General features: G+C 43.7%; 1 protein-coding gene across 2 annotated transcripts in view; it reads right to left on the reverse strand.

The window, feature by feature from the left end:
• Nucleotides 1-16,135, reverse strand: part of ROBO4 (roundabout guidance receptor 4) — a 106,530-nt gene that overhangs the window by 33,844 nt on the left and 56,551 nt on the right. For both annotated transcript variants that reach the window (XM_080982335.1, XM_080982334.1), the window contains exons 15-16: nt 15,083-15,199; nt 3,394-3,538 (exon numbers count right to left, since the gene is read on the reverse strand). In XM_080982335.1, coding sequence (XP_080838461.1) covers nt 3,394-3,538; nt 15,083-15,199 — 262 coding nt within the window. The remainder of the gene's footprint in view (nt 1-3,393; nt 3,539-15,082; nt 15,200-16,135) is intronic.

Below are 16,135 nucleotides of genomic sequence, written 5' to 3' on the forward strand. Positions count from 1 at the left end.
AATGTGGTTACATGCATACATTTCCAACAGGTGGGTTAAAAAACAAACTTGACTCTGCTGTAAGGGGCAATTCGCTGTGAGCAAAGGGTGGATAACCCTAGGCTGGGATGTCTGACTGTCAGGGTTTTCATCAGGTCACAACCCTCACCAGGTCTGCTTTGAGTCCTCCTTGAGTGCTTTTCACTGGCTGGAATGAGTCCTTGAACTAGACCAGTGGTGTCCAAACTTTTTTCAAAGAGGGCCAGATTTGATGAAGTGAAGGGCCGTGAGGGCTGGCCAAAGGGCCGACCAAAGTTGTTGATTTTTTTTGGGGGGGGGATTTGTTGTTGTTTTAGGATTTTACCCCAGGAAATAAACTGCCACGGGGCTGATTAAACTGACCGGCGGGCCACATTAGCCCCCAAAATGGACTTTGGACATGCCTGAACTAGACTAATGCCTCCTGCTTGCCTGATGTGGGTATGGGGTATCTGGATATAGATGCCTCTGAATGTTCACGTGCTTAAGAATGTAGCCAATCACACCAAGGTAAGACTTGCATTTGCTGCTCCACCCATTTTTCTCTCTGGCTGTGCCCACCACTGGCATGGGGAGCCTAGAAGGCTGAACAAAATAGGATGGCCCCGTTTTCATTGGGGAAATGTTGGAGGATATGAAATAGGGTGTCCCTATTTTCATTGGAGAAACATTGGAGGGTATGGAATAGGATGTCCCTATTTTTATTGGAGAAAGGTTGGGGTGTGTGGAACAGGATGTCCCTATTTCACTGGATAAATGTTGGAGGATATGGAACAGGATGGCCCCATTTTCACTGGGGAAATGTCGGAGGATATGAAATAGGGTGTCCCTATTTTCATTGGAGAAACATTGGAGGGTATGGAATAGGATGTCCTTATTTCATTGGAGAAATGTTGGAGGGTATGGAACAGGATGTCCTTATTTCATTGGAGAAATGTTGGAGGGTATGGAACAGGATGCCTCCATTTCACTGGAGAAATGTTGGAGGGTATGGAACACGATGTCCCCATTTCATTGGGGAAATGTTGGGAGGGTATGGAATAGGATGCCCCTATTTTCATTTCAGAAACGTTGGAAGGTATGAAAAATGTTCCCTACCCTGAGTTAAATAAAGAAGCAATGCAGATGCCAACCATGGACACTAGCATCTTGTTCTTAACCAGCTACAGAAAACATGGCCTAGAAGCAGAAGTATCTTCCTCAGCTCCTGATGGCTAAATAGTCAAGGATCACCACTAAGAACCTAGGAAGCTGCAGACCATTGGTCCCTCAACCTCAGCATTGCCTACACTGACTGGCAGCTGCTTTCCAGGGTTTCAGGAAATGGGGAAACGGGCAAGGTTTCCCAGCCCTGTCCGAAGGCTGCCATTACGGTCCTCCCATCACTAGGAGGAAAAGCACTTATTCGACTTGAGCATGTGGCACATGCCAGTAGTGATATGAGGCAGCGCATGAAACATATTTGCAGCCTCTTCTCTCCTGCAAAACCTGCCCCGATCTCCTCTGCAACCAAATGTATTTCCAATAGAGCGGCCAATTATGGTGTAATTGCCCATAAATTTAGAATGACACCGATATTAGTTCATGCACAGATCCAAGGACAACGTTTTCTCTTCATAAATGTGGGATTCAGCGGGCAGCGAAAAGCACAGAGTCAGCTGATATTGCCCTAATGGATTGATTTACGTTCCTGGAATGATAATTGTCCATTTACTTAAATAGCTGGGCACTTGTTCAGAGAGGCCTGCTCTATTAAGTGGAAAACTCTCTCTTCCAGCAAAGCATGGATTCTCAGCATGATTTGTAGCTTTTTAAGTGCCAAGTAGGTAGAAAGTATGGCTGGAATTCGTTCCCACCAGAACCACCAGCAAAGATGATCCATCATACCAGTGCCTGAGGATAGTATGCAAAAGCAGGTAGGCTTCTCTTCTCGGTGCCGGGGGGCGGGGACTGGGAAATTTATCTGAAGCACCTGGTGGCACTGGAAGATGAGTCAGCATGGAGCAGATCTTGATACAGCTGCAATGCTCTACCCATCAAAAGGTGCACAGATACAGGAAGAAATTCCTAGAGCCAGGCAGAGCCTGCCCAGGCTCCATCACTACAGCGAGTTGTGTGAGTCACAGTCTTGTGAGCTCAGGGCATAACTGTAAAAGGACCCCTGACCATTAGGTCCAGTCGCAGACGACTCTGGGGTTGTGGCGCTCATCTCGCTTTATTGGCCGAGGGAGCCTGTGTACAGCTTCCGGGTCATGTGGCCAGCAGAACCAGAGCAGCGCACGGAAACGCCGTTTACCTTTCTGCCGAAGCGGTACCTATTTATCTACTTGCACTTTGATGTGCTTTCGAACTGCTAGGTGGGCAGGAGCAGGGACTGAGCAATGGGAGCTCACCCTGTTGCGGGGATTCAAACCGCCAACCCTCTGATCGGCAAGCCCTAGGCTCTGTGGTTTAACCCACAGCGCCACCTGTACATAACTGTACTTGATGCTAATTGCATCGCTTGCTAGCATATCTTTGGCTTTTCTTTATTCAGTTACAGGTAGAGATACCCTCTTTTTTATCAGGACCCTAGTGCACAAGATGGGAAGTTTAGGCTCCTGCCCCTTATGCTACAGGTAGGTGGTTTTTTTGGGGGGGGGTAGCTCCCATAGCTGTCAATGGGAACTCTGTCTTTTTTTCTAGACTGAATTGCAGCACTCTATTGGGGCTGCTAGAAGGAAGGATTAAAAGTTCCCTCTTTCCTTTCTGTGGACCTGATAATATCAACTCCCTCCCCGCATCTGCAATTACAGAAAGATGGGATGGCACTGATGGGATTGCGAGCAAATCAAATGGCACCGTGTGAACTTAAGAACTCAAATAGCAAGTTCTGGACTCCAACAAAACATTATGCAAGTAGCCAGGGCTGTATATCAGGGGAACAGCAGTCTCCTGGCAACTCCCAGCATCCTTAACAGACTACAGTTCCCACGATTCCTTGGTGGAAGCCACGAGTATTTATAGTGGCATGATACTGCTCTAAATGTATAATGCAGATGGGGCCTTAGCAGTGCATTTATTTTGCTTTAGGTTGTTCTACTATGCTTCTCCAATGCTGCCACGTTGTTGCTGCCAGGGGCAGGCAAAAAAAATAACCAGAGCATCTGTGGTACAAAACAGGGCTTCAGCAAGAAGTTACCGGATATGCACGGATTGGAAGCAAAGCTGTGTGGCCTCCTCAAAACTTTTGCAGGCACCAACAGTATCAGAAGAAGACTCACATGCGGCCACCCCAAGAGCACCAAAAGCACAAATAATCATGTATGCAAAATGAAAATGATGACTGGAGGGACTCTATGGTAAATCACAAAGGCATTTCAGATCTGCTCTTACACTGGCTGGGTGCTGTGATCTTGGGGAGCTTGAAAACCCGGAGGGACGGGAGGAGGAGGAGGCAACAAACCGGCGCCGTTCTGTGAGGCACTGCATTTTGAGAACTTTGGGGAGCTGTACGTTTTCAGCACCTTTTTCATCTCCCCTGTGGAGGAACACAAGGAAAAGAAACAGTTAGTCATTTCTGACTCAGCCCACAACCCTACAACAGTTTTCAGATCCATGGAGGTAGACTCCTCAATTAGCCAAAATCATGTTTCACCCAGGGGGTTATTAGGTTGTTTTTGTTTTGATTATGTCTTTTGTGTTTTCACATTGTGATTATATCTTGTGAACCATCCTGAGACCTGTATAGGACAGTATAAAAATTCAATAAAATAATAGTAATAATAGTAATTATTATTATTATTATTATTATTATTATTATTATTATTATTTCACCAGCACACCTAATATGAACCATGACAATTCCTTGTTTCATGTTTTAAATTAGCGCAATTCTCATGGGTTAGAGCAGGGGTGGGTAGTTTTCAGGCTTTTGGGATCTAGTTCGCTTTTTACTAGAACCTCAAGATTTACCAACCAAAACCAAGCTCAAAAGATATACTATTAGAATAAAATAACTGGGTTCCTCTGAGCCTAGGAACTGGTTCTTGTCTGGCAATAAATCTAGATCCACCAGATTTATTGGAAACTGGTACCAATGGAGCCATCCCAGCCCTAATTTGAGCTGAAGTGTGCATTTGGCATTAAGTCATCTTAGGAGCCATATTGTGCCATTATAGGCTCTACAGTCCTTGCATCCAATATGGGGAAGAAAAGAGCAATCTCTCTCCCTCTCTCTCTGGCAGAAGCAAGGCCATCAGCAGAATTGCATCATTGGCCCTCTTATAGGAAACTAGAAATAATGTTCTCCTTGAAAGTCTCATTAGGCTTTCCCCCAAGCCTTGCATATGACAGCCAGATCCAATTCAGATTAGGGAAAACTTAATGTGTCCATCAGGGGGAAAGGGAAAGCGAAAAAAGACCAAGATAAACATTAACTGCCTGACAGGATCTCTATGGACAAATTGATCAGGCACTTAGTTTCCTGAGCTGCAGGGATGTGGAAAGGAGATTAAGGCAATAATGCTACCCAACGTCTATCACAACCAACAGGAACGTTCCCTCAAATTTCGCTGTTTTTTTCACAGGTCACAGCAGCAAAGAGGGTGTCCAGGTCGACATTTGTTTGCGAGTTCTGCTAATGTTATTCATAGATGCATGAGGAGGGCAGGAGAGAGAGAAGGAGTCCATGCTACAATTTATTATCCATCACTATTTTTTTGCTGCACTCTCTCTCTCTCTCTCTCTCTCTCTCTCTCACACACACACACACACACACACTTCTCAGTCACATCAGTTTCCCACATTATTGACCTCACCTCCAAGACATATTGTGTCAAGAATAAACATTTGTGTTCTGTACAGCACCTAGCACCTAGCTGAAAGGAATCAGGTTCCAGTTGCTGGCAATCACACACGGCGAAAGTGCTGTTGCAGTCTGGTCCTTCTTATAAGCCTCCCACAGGCACCTGGAACTAGATGGGCCTTTGGTCTCCTCCAGCAGAGCTCATATTATGCTCTTCTCATCTCACATGTAATGACTTATGGCCTTTTAGCCCCAAGCACAGGTGCATTTTAAACACTTTAATTATTGCTCAGAAATCTTCTTGGATCAATGTGTTGCCACCACCCACAAGTCGTGCTATTCCTCCTTGAATTACCACAGCATCCATCCCACTTGGGGCAGAAGAGATCCTGCCTCTCCCCTACCTCAGAGGCGGACTCACAGTGTCCTGCAATTCCACAAGAAACCTTCAGGCTTAACCTGTTATCATTGTCTTCACTGCCTCCCCATCTGTTCTTCGCAAGGTCAAGGGAAAGCCTTATCAATTCCAACCGACAGGAGAGACGCTGAATAGCAAAGGAAAACTACATGGGTTAAAGTCAGGGGTCGGCAACCTAAGGTCCATGGGCCACAACTAGTCCACGGAGGTCGTTTAACCGGCCCACGAGCAGCCCCCAAACTAAGCTGCCCACTAAGTGAGTCCCAGCATGCTGCGCTAAACCAGCGCAGCACGGAGACTCACTTCCGCGGCGCTGGAAATCATGTCTGCGCAAATGCAGATGCTGGAAATCACAGGCACGCACGCTCATGCGCATGCACATGCGCAGTCCAGCCCACAGAGAGATCTCTGCTGGAGTGAACTGGCCCAGGTGAGGTAAACCTTGCCGAGCCCTGGTTAAACTGATGAGGTTTTCCCACCACATCTCAAGTTGGACAAGAACATAGGAAGTCGCCTTATATTGAATCAGGTCCAAAGCCGGCTCAAGACATTTTGCTGCCTGATGCAAAGGGACAAGATGGTGCCACCTGTTCCACCCAAGGGCAGCAGGCTAGTTTAGCGGGTGCAGGTCAATCAGTGTGGCACAAATAGCTCTGTCCTCCGATAGAGGGGAATGCTTCGCCCCAGAATCTGCCACCAGGGGAGATTGGCTCACTCTGCCTAATGGTAGGGCCAACTCTATTCAGACCATTTGTCCGTCTCTCTCTGCACTGTCAACAATGACTAGCACTAGCTTCTAATGCAACTATTTTTTTACCCCAACTGTCAGATCCCAAAGATTAAGCTCGGGACCTTTTGCATGCAAAGCAAGGGCCCTACCACTGAGCTTAAATTAAACTGTGAAAAAGCTATTTCCAAATCTGTACAACTCTATGGGGAAGAACAGCAGCAGGAGCCGAAAAATGCACATCAGAACAAATTAGTTTACAGGTGACTAAACCTCCCCACCACCACCACACACAACCCCCCCCCCACAAAAAACCAAGAAGGTTGAAATGTAATTGAAATAGCCCCATGCCATTAAGCGATCTGAACACTGAAAAGAAACACATTTAAAACCACATTCTTGTCTTTCACACTTGCTCACCAACAGCAGAAGGCAAGCTTTTAAAACCAGACTTTAAGTGGTATGTATGAACTCTACGCTGCTAGCAATCAGAGAACTAACTTTTGGCATCTTGTTATATTTCGGTTCTCCCTGGACTGTAACATTGGGCGATGCTGCAGCCAGTGATTGTAGAGTCCAGTGGGGAGATGGGCTTGGGGCAAATTGCATGAATCATATACTTCCCCCACGTAATGTAAAATATTGATCTTGAAAATGGGCAGACTGGGGACAAGGATTCGGTTTAGCTTTCATTCCCAACCTGCTCCTTTTCTGTGTGGGGGCATCTCTGCCCACCCGCCACCACTTAGGAAGGAATCTTCAAAACAAGCAAGCTCCCACCTGCAACTGAAAACTGGTATAATCCACGAGAGGCTTCATCACTTGCAGATTCTAGGGTCCCCAACTACACATACATTTAAAACAGTACCTTACCACTTTAAACAGTCAAGACACACATACACCCTAGGAATCTTGGGAACTGTAGTTTCTTAAGGGAGCTGACAGTTTCTAGGAGACCCCTATTCCTCTTACACAACTACAATTCCCAGAGTTCCTCAGGTAAGGTTTTTTTAAAAAGGTAAAGGACCCCTGAACGGTTTACTCCAGTCAAAGGCGACTATGGGTTTGCGGTGCTCATCTCGCTTTCAGGCCGAGGGAGTCAGCGTTTGTGTGCAAGCAGCTTTCTGGGTCATGTGCCCAGCATGACTAAACAGCTTCTGGTTCAAAAGACCAGGACGGAAGCCGGAGCGCACGGAAATGCTATTTACCTTCCTGCTGCAGCGGTACCTATTGATCTACTTGTGCTGGTATGCTTTCGAACTACTAGGTTGGCAGAAGCTGGGACAGAGCAACGGGAACTCAACCTGTCGCGGGGATTAGAACTACCGACCTTCTGATCGGCAAGCCCAAGAGGCTCAGTAGTTTATTCCACAGCACCACCCACGTCCCTAGATCCCAAGGAAGACTGATTGACTGTTAAACCACTATGGCAGCTGTAGCTCTCTGAGTGGAACAGGGGTCTTCCAAACAACTCTTGGTACCCATATCAAACTACAGTACCCAGTATCCTTTGGGGGGAACCCATGACTGTTTAAAGTGGTCTGGTACTGCTTTGAATGTACAGGCAGGGCCTGAGTTGAAGATATAAGCTGGCCTTACACAGTTCAGGACCTCAATACCTCCAGGATCGCCTCTCCCCATATAAACTGACCTGGACCCTGTGCTTGTCATGTGAGGCCCTTCTCTATGTCCCCCATCCCAGGGAGGGCAGCAACAAGAGAACAGTCCTTTTCTGTGGTGGCTCCTCAGTTGTGGAATGCCCTTCCCTGATACATTCCTCTTTACCCAGGCCTATGGCTATGAAATAATCTATGGCCTGTGAAAGTGTGGGGGAGAGAACTGTTTATTATTATTATTATTATTATTATTATTATTATTAATACCCCACCCATCTGGTTGGGTTTCCACAGCCACTCTGGGTGGTTGTTTGTAGTGACTATTTTTAGTATTAGACTACTTTAGCATTAGTCAGTATGCTTTTTATCATGCTTTTATTATTATGTTTTTTATCATTGATGCCCTGTAATGTATTTTTAATGTTGTACACCGCCCTGGGATCCTTTGACAGAGGGTGGTATACAAGTGAAATAATAATAATAATAATAATAATAATAATAATAATAATAATAATGGCTTCCAGGCCAGGCAGCTGTTCATGCAACAAAAAAACCCTGTCGTAATCCATACTTTGACAGAAACCCTCCGATTCCTCTCCTGTCCCCCCTCCACAATGTCCAATTTACCCACATAGCCTCTTCCTTGCAGACCCTGCCTCATGAATAACTCAGAAGGATTTATGGGCATAGGGCACCAGGGAGAGGGTGCGGTGGAGGCCGAGCACACAGTTTGCAAGGAGAGGCGTCCTCGGCAGTCCCGCTGCCTCATTAAGCTTTTGAAAGGGGCTTCAAAGAAGAAGTCTCTGTCCTCGAGAGCCAGCTTGCCGGCTGGAGGCTCATCTGGCAACGAGGCTCCCTTAATAAAAACAATGCAGGCAAAGCTCAGAGGCACATCCGGGAGAGAGCAGAGATTTACCACCGGAGCTGGCCATAAACACACAGTTCAGGCTCAGACTAATAGTCTTATCTCTAGCTCTGGGAGCCCTCGAAAGCCAAACATCTTGGAACGGGGCAGGCATCCCCTAAGGAGGTGCGGGCAATTGCTAGGCGATGTATACAAGCTCAGTCCCTCATCCTTCCGGCTCCTGACTTTATTTATTTAAACGATTTCAATGCCACTGTTCAGCGAGGATCAAAGGAGAGAGAAACTGTGGCTCAGAGCTCCTTGTACATGCTTGGCACATGGAGTTGGCCCAGCAGACGGCACCATGGCAGGGGGCGAGGGAGGAATAGATGAAGGCAGGGACTGGTGCCCAAATGGTAAAGGTAAAAGGATCCCTGACCATTAGGTGCAGTCGTGGCCGACTCTGGGGTTGCGGCGCTCATCTCGCTTTATTGGCCGAGGGAGCCGGCGTACAGCTTCCAGGTCATGTGGCCAGCATGACTAAGCTGCTTCTGGCGAACCAGAGCAGCGCACGAAAGCGCCATTTACCTTCCCGCCGGAGTGGTACCTATTTATCTACTTGCACTTTGATGTGCTTTTGAACTGCAAGGTGGGCAGGAGCAGGGACCGAGCAACGGGAGCTCACCCCGTCATGGGGATTCAAACCGCCGACCTTCTGATCGGCAAGTCCTAGGCACTGTGATTTAACCCACAGCGCCACCTACGTCCCTGGTGCAACAAGGCTTTTTAAAGGGTTAGGAACACGGGGAGCTGCCTTCATAGCAAGTCAGAGTATTAGCCCATCTTGCTCAGTATAATAAGTGGCTCTCCAGGGTTTCAGACAGGGAATGTTCCCAGGCCTACCTGAAGATGCTCAGGGTTGAACCAGGGACCTTCAGAATGCAAGGCAGAAACTCTGCCACTGGGTTGTGGCCCTCCCCGTACATGTTGGTTCTTAGCAGACCCTGGTCCCTAACAGACCATCAGTCAGGTCTGGGTCCATGGGCCAGGACTTTTTCTAAGCTGGAACTCAGTTCCAGCACCTCTCGGGTGAGCGCCATTGCCGTTATAAGAGAACAAGGGACGTGTTCATGGGGAGTTCCAGCACCTTATTTTCTAGAAAAATAGCACTGCATGGAACATATGGAACACCCCTCTTTTGAATGCCCCCTCCCCCAGGGTGCAGCACAGTGCTAAATGTGTCATAGCAGGCATGGGGCAGTGATGGTGCTTTTCATAGATAAGGGAGGAGAGGCTTAATAATTTCCTTCCAAGCCACGGTGCCATTAAAAATCACACACAAGCAGACACTTATTAGCGTTAAAGGAAAATCTCCCATTGGCAGAAGCAACCAAGATCATTCAATGACGCATGTGTTCAAAACTGGAGCAGTGCCCTTTGAAATTAGCCACCCAAAGGTCCCAGGATGGCAGAATATGAGCATCACATTACAAAGGATGCAAGGTACTACAGGCCAAAGCACAAGGAGACCTCAGGTCTGAAATGAGAGTGGGGCACCAGAATGCAAAAGCATTAGCAATCAACTGTTCTCCAAAGAAAAGCTCCATAACTCCAGAGCTAACACGAAGCTCTGCTGCCCTCTCCTGGGATGTTAAGAGAGATGCTATACAATCCGAAGTAGAGGCTTAAACAGGAACGTCCATGCTATTGCCCACCTCTGCCAGGGAAAGCCTTATGCTCATGAGGGATTTCTCAGTGCATAGATAAAGTAGGAAATTCCCCTCTGCAAGGTGCGGTGATGGCTTTAAGGGGAGAATAGGCAAATTCAGGGAGGATGTGTTTTATCAATGGCTACGGGTCGTGGGCACCATGCCTCTGAATTGCAGTTCCTGGGGAACAGGAGTTGGAGAAGGCTTCTCAGAGACATGCAGGTGGCTGCTGTGAGAAACAGGATGGTGGTGGACCTTTGGTTTCATTCAGCAGGATTCTTCTGGGCAATCTTTTGAGGGTCACATGCGAGAGGCAAAATGATATGTGTACGTCTATCTTTGTACATTAGGCTAGTGTCTACAGTCACATACACACTATCCTACAACCAGAGAAGCAGAAGTTCACGGACACATTCCAGCTGGCAAAAACACCCAAGATGTGAAGTAGGACCCCTGAGGGATGTGGCCAGGAAGGAATTTCAAGGGCCAGATAGAAAGCCCTGGAGGGGTACATTTACCCTACCCCTGAGCTGGGCCTGAGATTCCCCACCTCCTCCCATTCTTCCATAGTGTTAATTTCTATTACACCCACTCATGGGATCGGTTCCACAGAAATTGATGTAGATTAACCTGCGGGTGGCGCTGTGGGTTAAACCACAGAGCCTAGGACTTGCTGATCAGAAGGTCAGCGGTTCAAATCCCCGTGACGGGGTGAGCTCCTGTTGCTCGGTCCCAGCTCCTGTCAACCTAGCAGTTCGAAAGCACGTCAAAGTGCAAGTAGATAAATAGGTACTGCTCTGGCAGGAAGGTAAACGGCGTTTCTGTGCGCTGCTCTGGTTTGCCAGAAGCGGCTTAGTCATGTTGGCCACATGACCCTGAAGCTGTACGCTGGCTCCCTCGGCCAATAAAGCTAGATGAGCGCCGCAACCCCAGGGGTCAGGGGTCCCTTTACCTTTAACCCATCCAAGCACAGTTACTGTGGACAGCTTTCAGGAAATGGGAGCTTTGAACTGGAGCAAGATTGACTTTGTGTTCCACCTTTCAGGACTGCATCCTTAAAAACTACATCCTTAAAAACCAGGGGCTTTTCCAAACTCAAAACCATGTTTTTAAAGTACAGCTGTTTTATAAATAACTTTCCCATATTTTCGACAGAACTACATCTCGAGGTCAGGTGGACAGATTTCAAGCGTGTCGGATCTACTATAACCCCGAGATCTATCAACCAGAACCAAGGACAGAAGGCATCCTGTTAGAATTAAGGAAGTCGGTGCCTCTGAGCACATTCTGAGCCTAGGAATTTGTTTTTCAGCTCCAGAACTGAACTGAGCTTACAGTCCTTTCACTACTGATTTTAGCTTTCTTCATTTCTACAGCCCAATTTAGGCTGGAAAAGTCATTTAGTTGTTACTATTGTTAAGGGAGTTAGAAACCATTGCCAATCTACAGCAAATCACCCTGGGATCTGCCCGTAGATTCTGATCTACTTTCTATGCAACTGTTCCCAAAGTGATAGGTGCATCATGGGAGGTGTTTTTTTCAGCTACAGTACCTTGCCCCCTGCCTTGGAAAGCCTTTTAAGAAGCTGCTTCAGAAGAGCAACTGTCAGCAACACTATGGAAGGTTTTCTAGGACCTGCTAAGCTCCCTTGTTATTTTTGCTACTACCAGGAAGTGCAAAGTTGTTATTATAATCTTGTTATATTTATAGAACTGAAAAGTTGTTTCTTTATACATTGTTATATTTGCTATTATGTTGTCATTTCATTATATTATTAAGAAATGGTTCTTGCAATGGTTGATGTTGAGATGTCTCCATGTTTTCTTTGTCATAAGCCATATTGAACATGGTTCTATTTATAAATTTATAAGCTGTTGAAAACTGGAAGTTGAGGAATGAGGAAATTAAAGATGTTATGAGAAAATGGGACCGAGACCTGTATGATTGAATTGGAGAAATGGAAAGAGCTCTGGACAAAAAACTTAAAATTTACGGCCTGCTACTTAATAAGGGAAAATTTCATGAAAATGAAATACAGCTGGTATCTAACCCCTGTTAAGTTGGCTAAAATAAATAAATCTCACAACAATAATTGTTGGAGGTGTAAAAACCAAATAGGAACTTTTTAGCACATGTGGTGGTTGTGCCCAGAGATAAAAAAAAAATCTGGGACATGACTTACGAGGAAATAAAAAAGTTATTGAAAATCACATTCTGCAAGTGTTAGAAGAGATAGAGCAATTTGGACAAGTTGCCGGTTTCAAATTAAATAAGAGTAAAACGAAAATAATGGTTAAAAATATGGACCAAGAGATAATAGAAAGAATTCAGCAACAAACAGATATGGAAGTGGTTAAGAAAGTTAAATATCTTGGGATTATATTAACTCCCAAGAGTATTGATCTTTTTCAAAATAATTATGTACCAGTTTGGAACAAGATTAGGAAGGACCTGGAAGTGTGGGGAAGAATGAAGTTGTCATTTTGGGGAAGAATTGCAACGGTAAAAATGAATGTGCTACCAAAAATGTTGTTTTTATTTCAATCATTACCAGTAATTAAAGGTGTGGCGATATTTAAAGAATGGCAAAGAGTATTATCAAGATATGTCTGGCAGGGCAAGAAGCCTAGAATAAAATTTAAGATTTTAACGGATGCAAAAGATAGAGGAGGCTTTGCCCTGCCAGACCTAAAGTTATATTTCGAGGCTGCATGTCTTTGCTGGGTGAAAGAATGGATAAAGTTGGAAAATTCAGAACTTTTGGATAGAAGGATATGATAATAGATTTGGTTGGCACGCATATTTATGGTATGAGAAAAAAAGAGTGCATAAAGGTTTTGAAAATCACATTTTCCGAGGTCCGCTGATTGAAGTATGGAATAGGTACAAAAATTTATTAGAGTTTAAAACTCCATTTTGGCTGTCGCCATTGGAGGTAATGAGTGTTAAGAAGATCAATATGACGGGGAGTTGGATTACATATGAGAATTTAATTATAAAAGAAGGAAATAAATGGAAATTGAAACCATATGATGAAGTTAAAGAATATGTTTTTGATTGGTTACATTACTTCCAAGTGAATGCGATGTTTAAAAAAGAGATGCTGGAAAGAGGTTTTCAAGATGAAAAATCTAGATTTCAAAAAGAAATTGTGAATAATGATGTTAAAATTTTATCTAAAATGTATAAATTATTACTTGAGTGGCATATTAAGGATGAAGAGGTTAAAGTTGCAATGATTCAGTGGGCCAAAGACTTTGGTTATAATATTCAATTTGATGATTGGATAAGATTGTGGAAAGAAGGAATGAAATTTACTGCATGTACTACAATAAAAGAAAATGTTATGAAAATGTTATACAGATGGTATGTTACACCAGTAAAACTTGGAAAGATGTATAAAGTTAGTAATAAATGTTGGAAATGTCAGGAGAAAGAAGGAACATGCTATCATATGTGGTGGGAATGTAAAAAAAATGAAAGATTTCTGGGAAATGATTTATAATGAATTGAAAAAAATGTTGAAATATACCTTTGTTAAGAAACCAGAAACTTTTCTGTTAGGAATACTAAGAAATGACATAAAAAAGAAGGATGAGAAGTTGTTTTTATATGCAGTAACAGCGGCAAGAATTTTGGTGGCACAAAAATGGAAACAGGAAGAAATCCCGACGAAAGAAGAATGGAGAATGAAGTTGATGGAATACGTAGAATTAGACAAGCTAACGGGGAGAATTCGGAACCGGCGAGACCAGAGATTTACCGAAGACTGGAATAATTTTACAGAGTATATTAAAAATATATGTGAAGGCCAATTAACGTTTGTAGGTTTTCAAGAAGCTCTGTGATAATAATGGAAAGAAATATTGTTTTATAATAATTGTTAAGATTAATTTGGTTAAAAAAAAAATACAGATGGAAGAAATGTGAATAATTGTGATAACATGAAAAATTTCCAGATAGACTGAAGGAAGTCTGAAAGTGGAAAGATTAGAATTGGATGTATATTTCGAATGGAATGTTTTTCCTTTATTGTTATATTTGAAAATTTTATAAATAAATTTTTTTAAAAAAGAAAAGAAAATCACATTCTGCAAAAAACCAGAAGCATTCCTTTTGGGAATCATGACAATCAATATCATATCCCTAAAGATAAAATAAGATTATTCCTTTATGCAATATCAGCAGCAAGGGTCTTGGTAGCTAAATATTGGAAAGAAAATCATCTACCCACCAAAGAATGGTTATGCAAGCTGACCGAGTACTTGGAACTCACAAAGCTAACAGATGTATTAAGACACAAATCTAATACAATAGTTAAGAAAGAATGGGATCATTTAAACAAAGACCTGATGAATCAAGGTTCAGCACCTAAGATCTGGTTGTGCCTAGAATAACACTGCAAAAGCAATAGTGTCCTGATATGAAGATGAGGAACCCATGGAAATACAGGGAAGTATCTTTACTAAGAACAATGAACTGTTGTGGTATTGGCAGAAGTCTTTATTTTTTGTTTTGTAGGTAGCTTTGTATGTAGTTCTCTGTGTTTTAATTTAAGAATCTGTTTGTAAAATATTAGTCTAACAATGAGTGATTTACTGTTATCCTATACACACACACACTTTTTTTTTCTCCTTTCCCCCCTTCTATATTGTAATTTTACTTTTCCTTATTAATTTTTTATTTTTTTATTTACTTAATCTGTTTGACAACTGTAAGTTTTGTTCTAATTGCTTGTGTATGCAACATAATTCAATAATAAAAAAGAAAGAACATGGTTCTTTTTGTATGAAAATGAAAGAAGGAAGGAAGGGTAGCCGCCTAAGCTGGTCCCACTGAACTCACTAAGTGAGCATGCACAGGTCTGCACTGTTAGTCTGGATCCAACCCTAGGTTTCTAAGAACATTGCCTGTATTTGAGTTTCTTCCTGATGCTCTGTTTTGCCCCTTGCTGCTTCTCCTACCATGAGATCTCCGGTGCTTCCCAGAGCTGATACGAGAGCTTGTCTGGCTGCCCTGGCTGCTCCAGTCTGCCGAAAAACTAGATGGCTGCGTGGGAGTGCTGTGTGCTTGTTGTAGCTCTGGAAGAGATAAAGACATTGACATGTGCAAGTCAGATCAGCCTTGATTCTCATTTCAACTAACAAAGGAGATAATTCTGGCACACTATATAGTCTTCTTTCTCGATAAGAAGTGCCACTTTCAATTTTTAAAATTGTTTTAGGCAACTGAGCCTGTAGTATTTCTCATCCAAAATTTTCTTTCAATCCTTTTGTTAGTGCATTTTGTATTGTTGCAGTGACTGGACAAGCATCTTTCACTAGGAAGATTGCATGTTAATGGATCAAAATGACTGGTTGATGATTTATCGGTGGGGGCTGATGGTTGGGAGATCTTTGTGTGTGGAAAAAAACTGCATTTTTACTGAAGACTTAAGGTGGTTTCAGAAGTGTGGGCTGTGTTTTTTAACTTATTACCAGTGCTTTTTTAGAAAGGAAGGAAGAAAGGAAGGTAGGTAGGTCCAGGTACCTTGAAGTTGCTACAGTAAGTGTCACACTTTTACCCCCCAGAAAAAAACACTGCTTATTACAAAAAAGAGGATATCTGTTTGCATAAAATTGGCACATGCCAATTTAATATGTATAGAAACAAATTTAGAAATAATAATAATAATAATAATAATAATAATAATAATAATAATAAATTATTTATATCCTCCTCCCCCCCCCCAGCTGAAGCCGGGCTCAGAGCAGCTAACAGCAGTAAAATATTACAACATTCTAAAATCATTTCATTATAAAATCAGTTCAAATCAAATTAATGGCAACCATTGGCTAGAGTTCTATGAGGATTGCCAAAGGAGGGGGTCAGGCTGTGCCCTGGCCAAAGGCCTGGTGGAACAGCTCTGTCTTGCAGTCCCTGAGGAAAGATGTCAAGTCCCGCAGGGCCCTAGTCTCTTGTGACAGAGCGTTCCACCAGATGGGAGCCACAGCCGAAAAAGCCCTGGCTCTGGTTCA

The sequence above is a fragment of the Podarcis pityusensis genome, assembly GCF_964106645.2.
Source record: "Podarcis pityusensis genome assembly, chromosome: 15".
NCBI classification, from domain to species: domain Eukaryota; kingdom Metazoa; phylum Chordata; class Lepidosauria; order Squamata; family Lacertidae; genus Podarcis; species Podarcis pityusensis.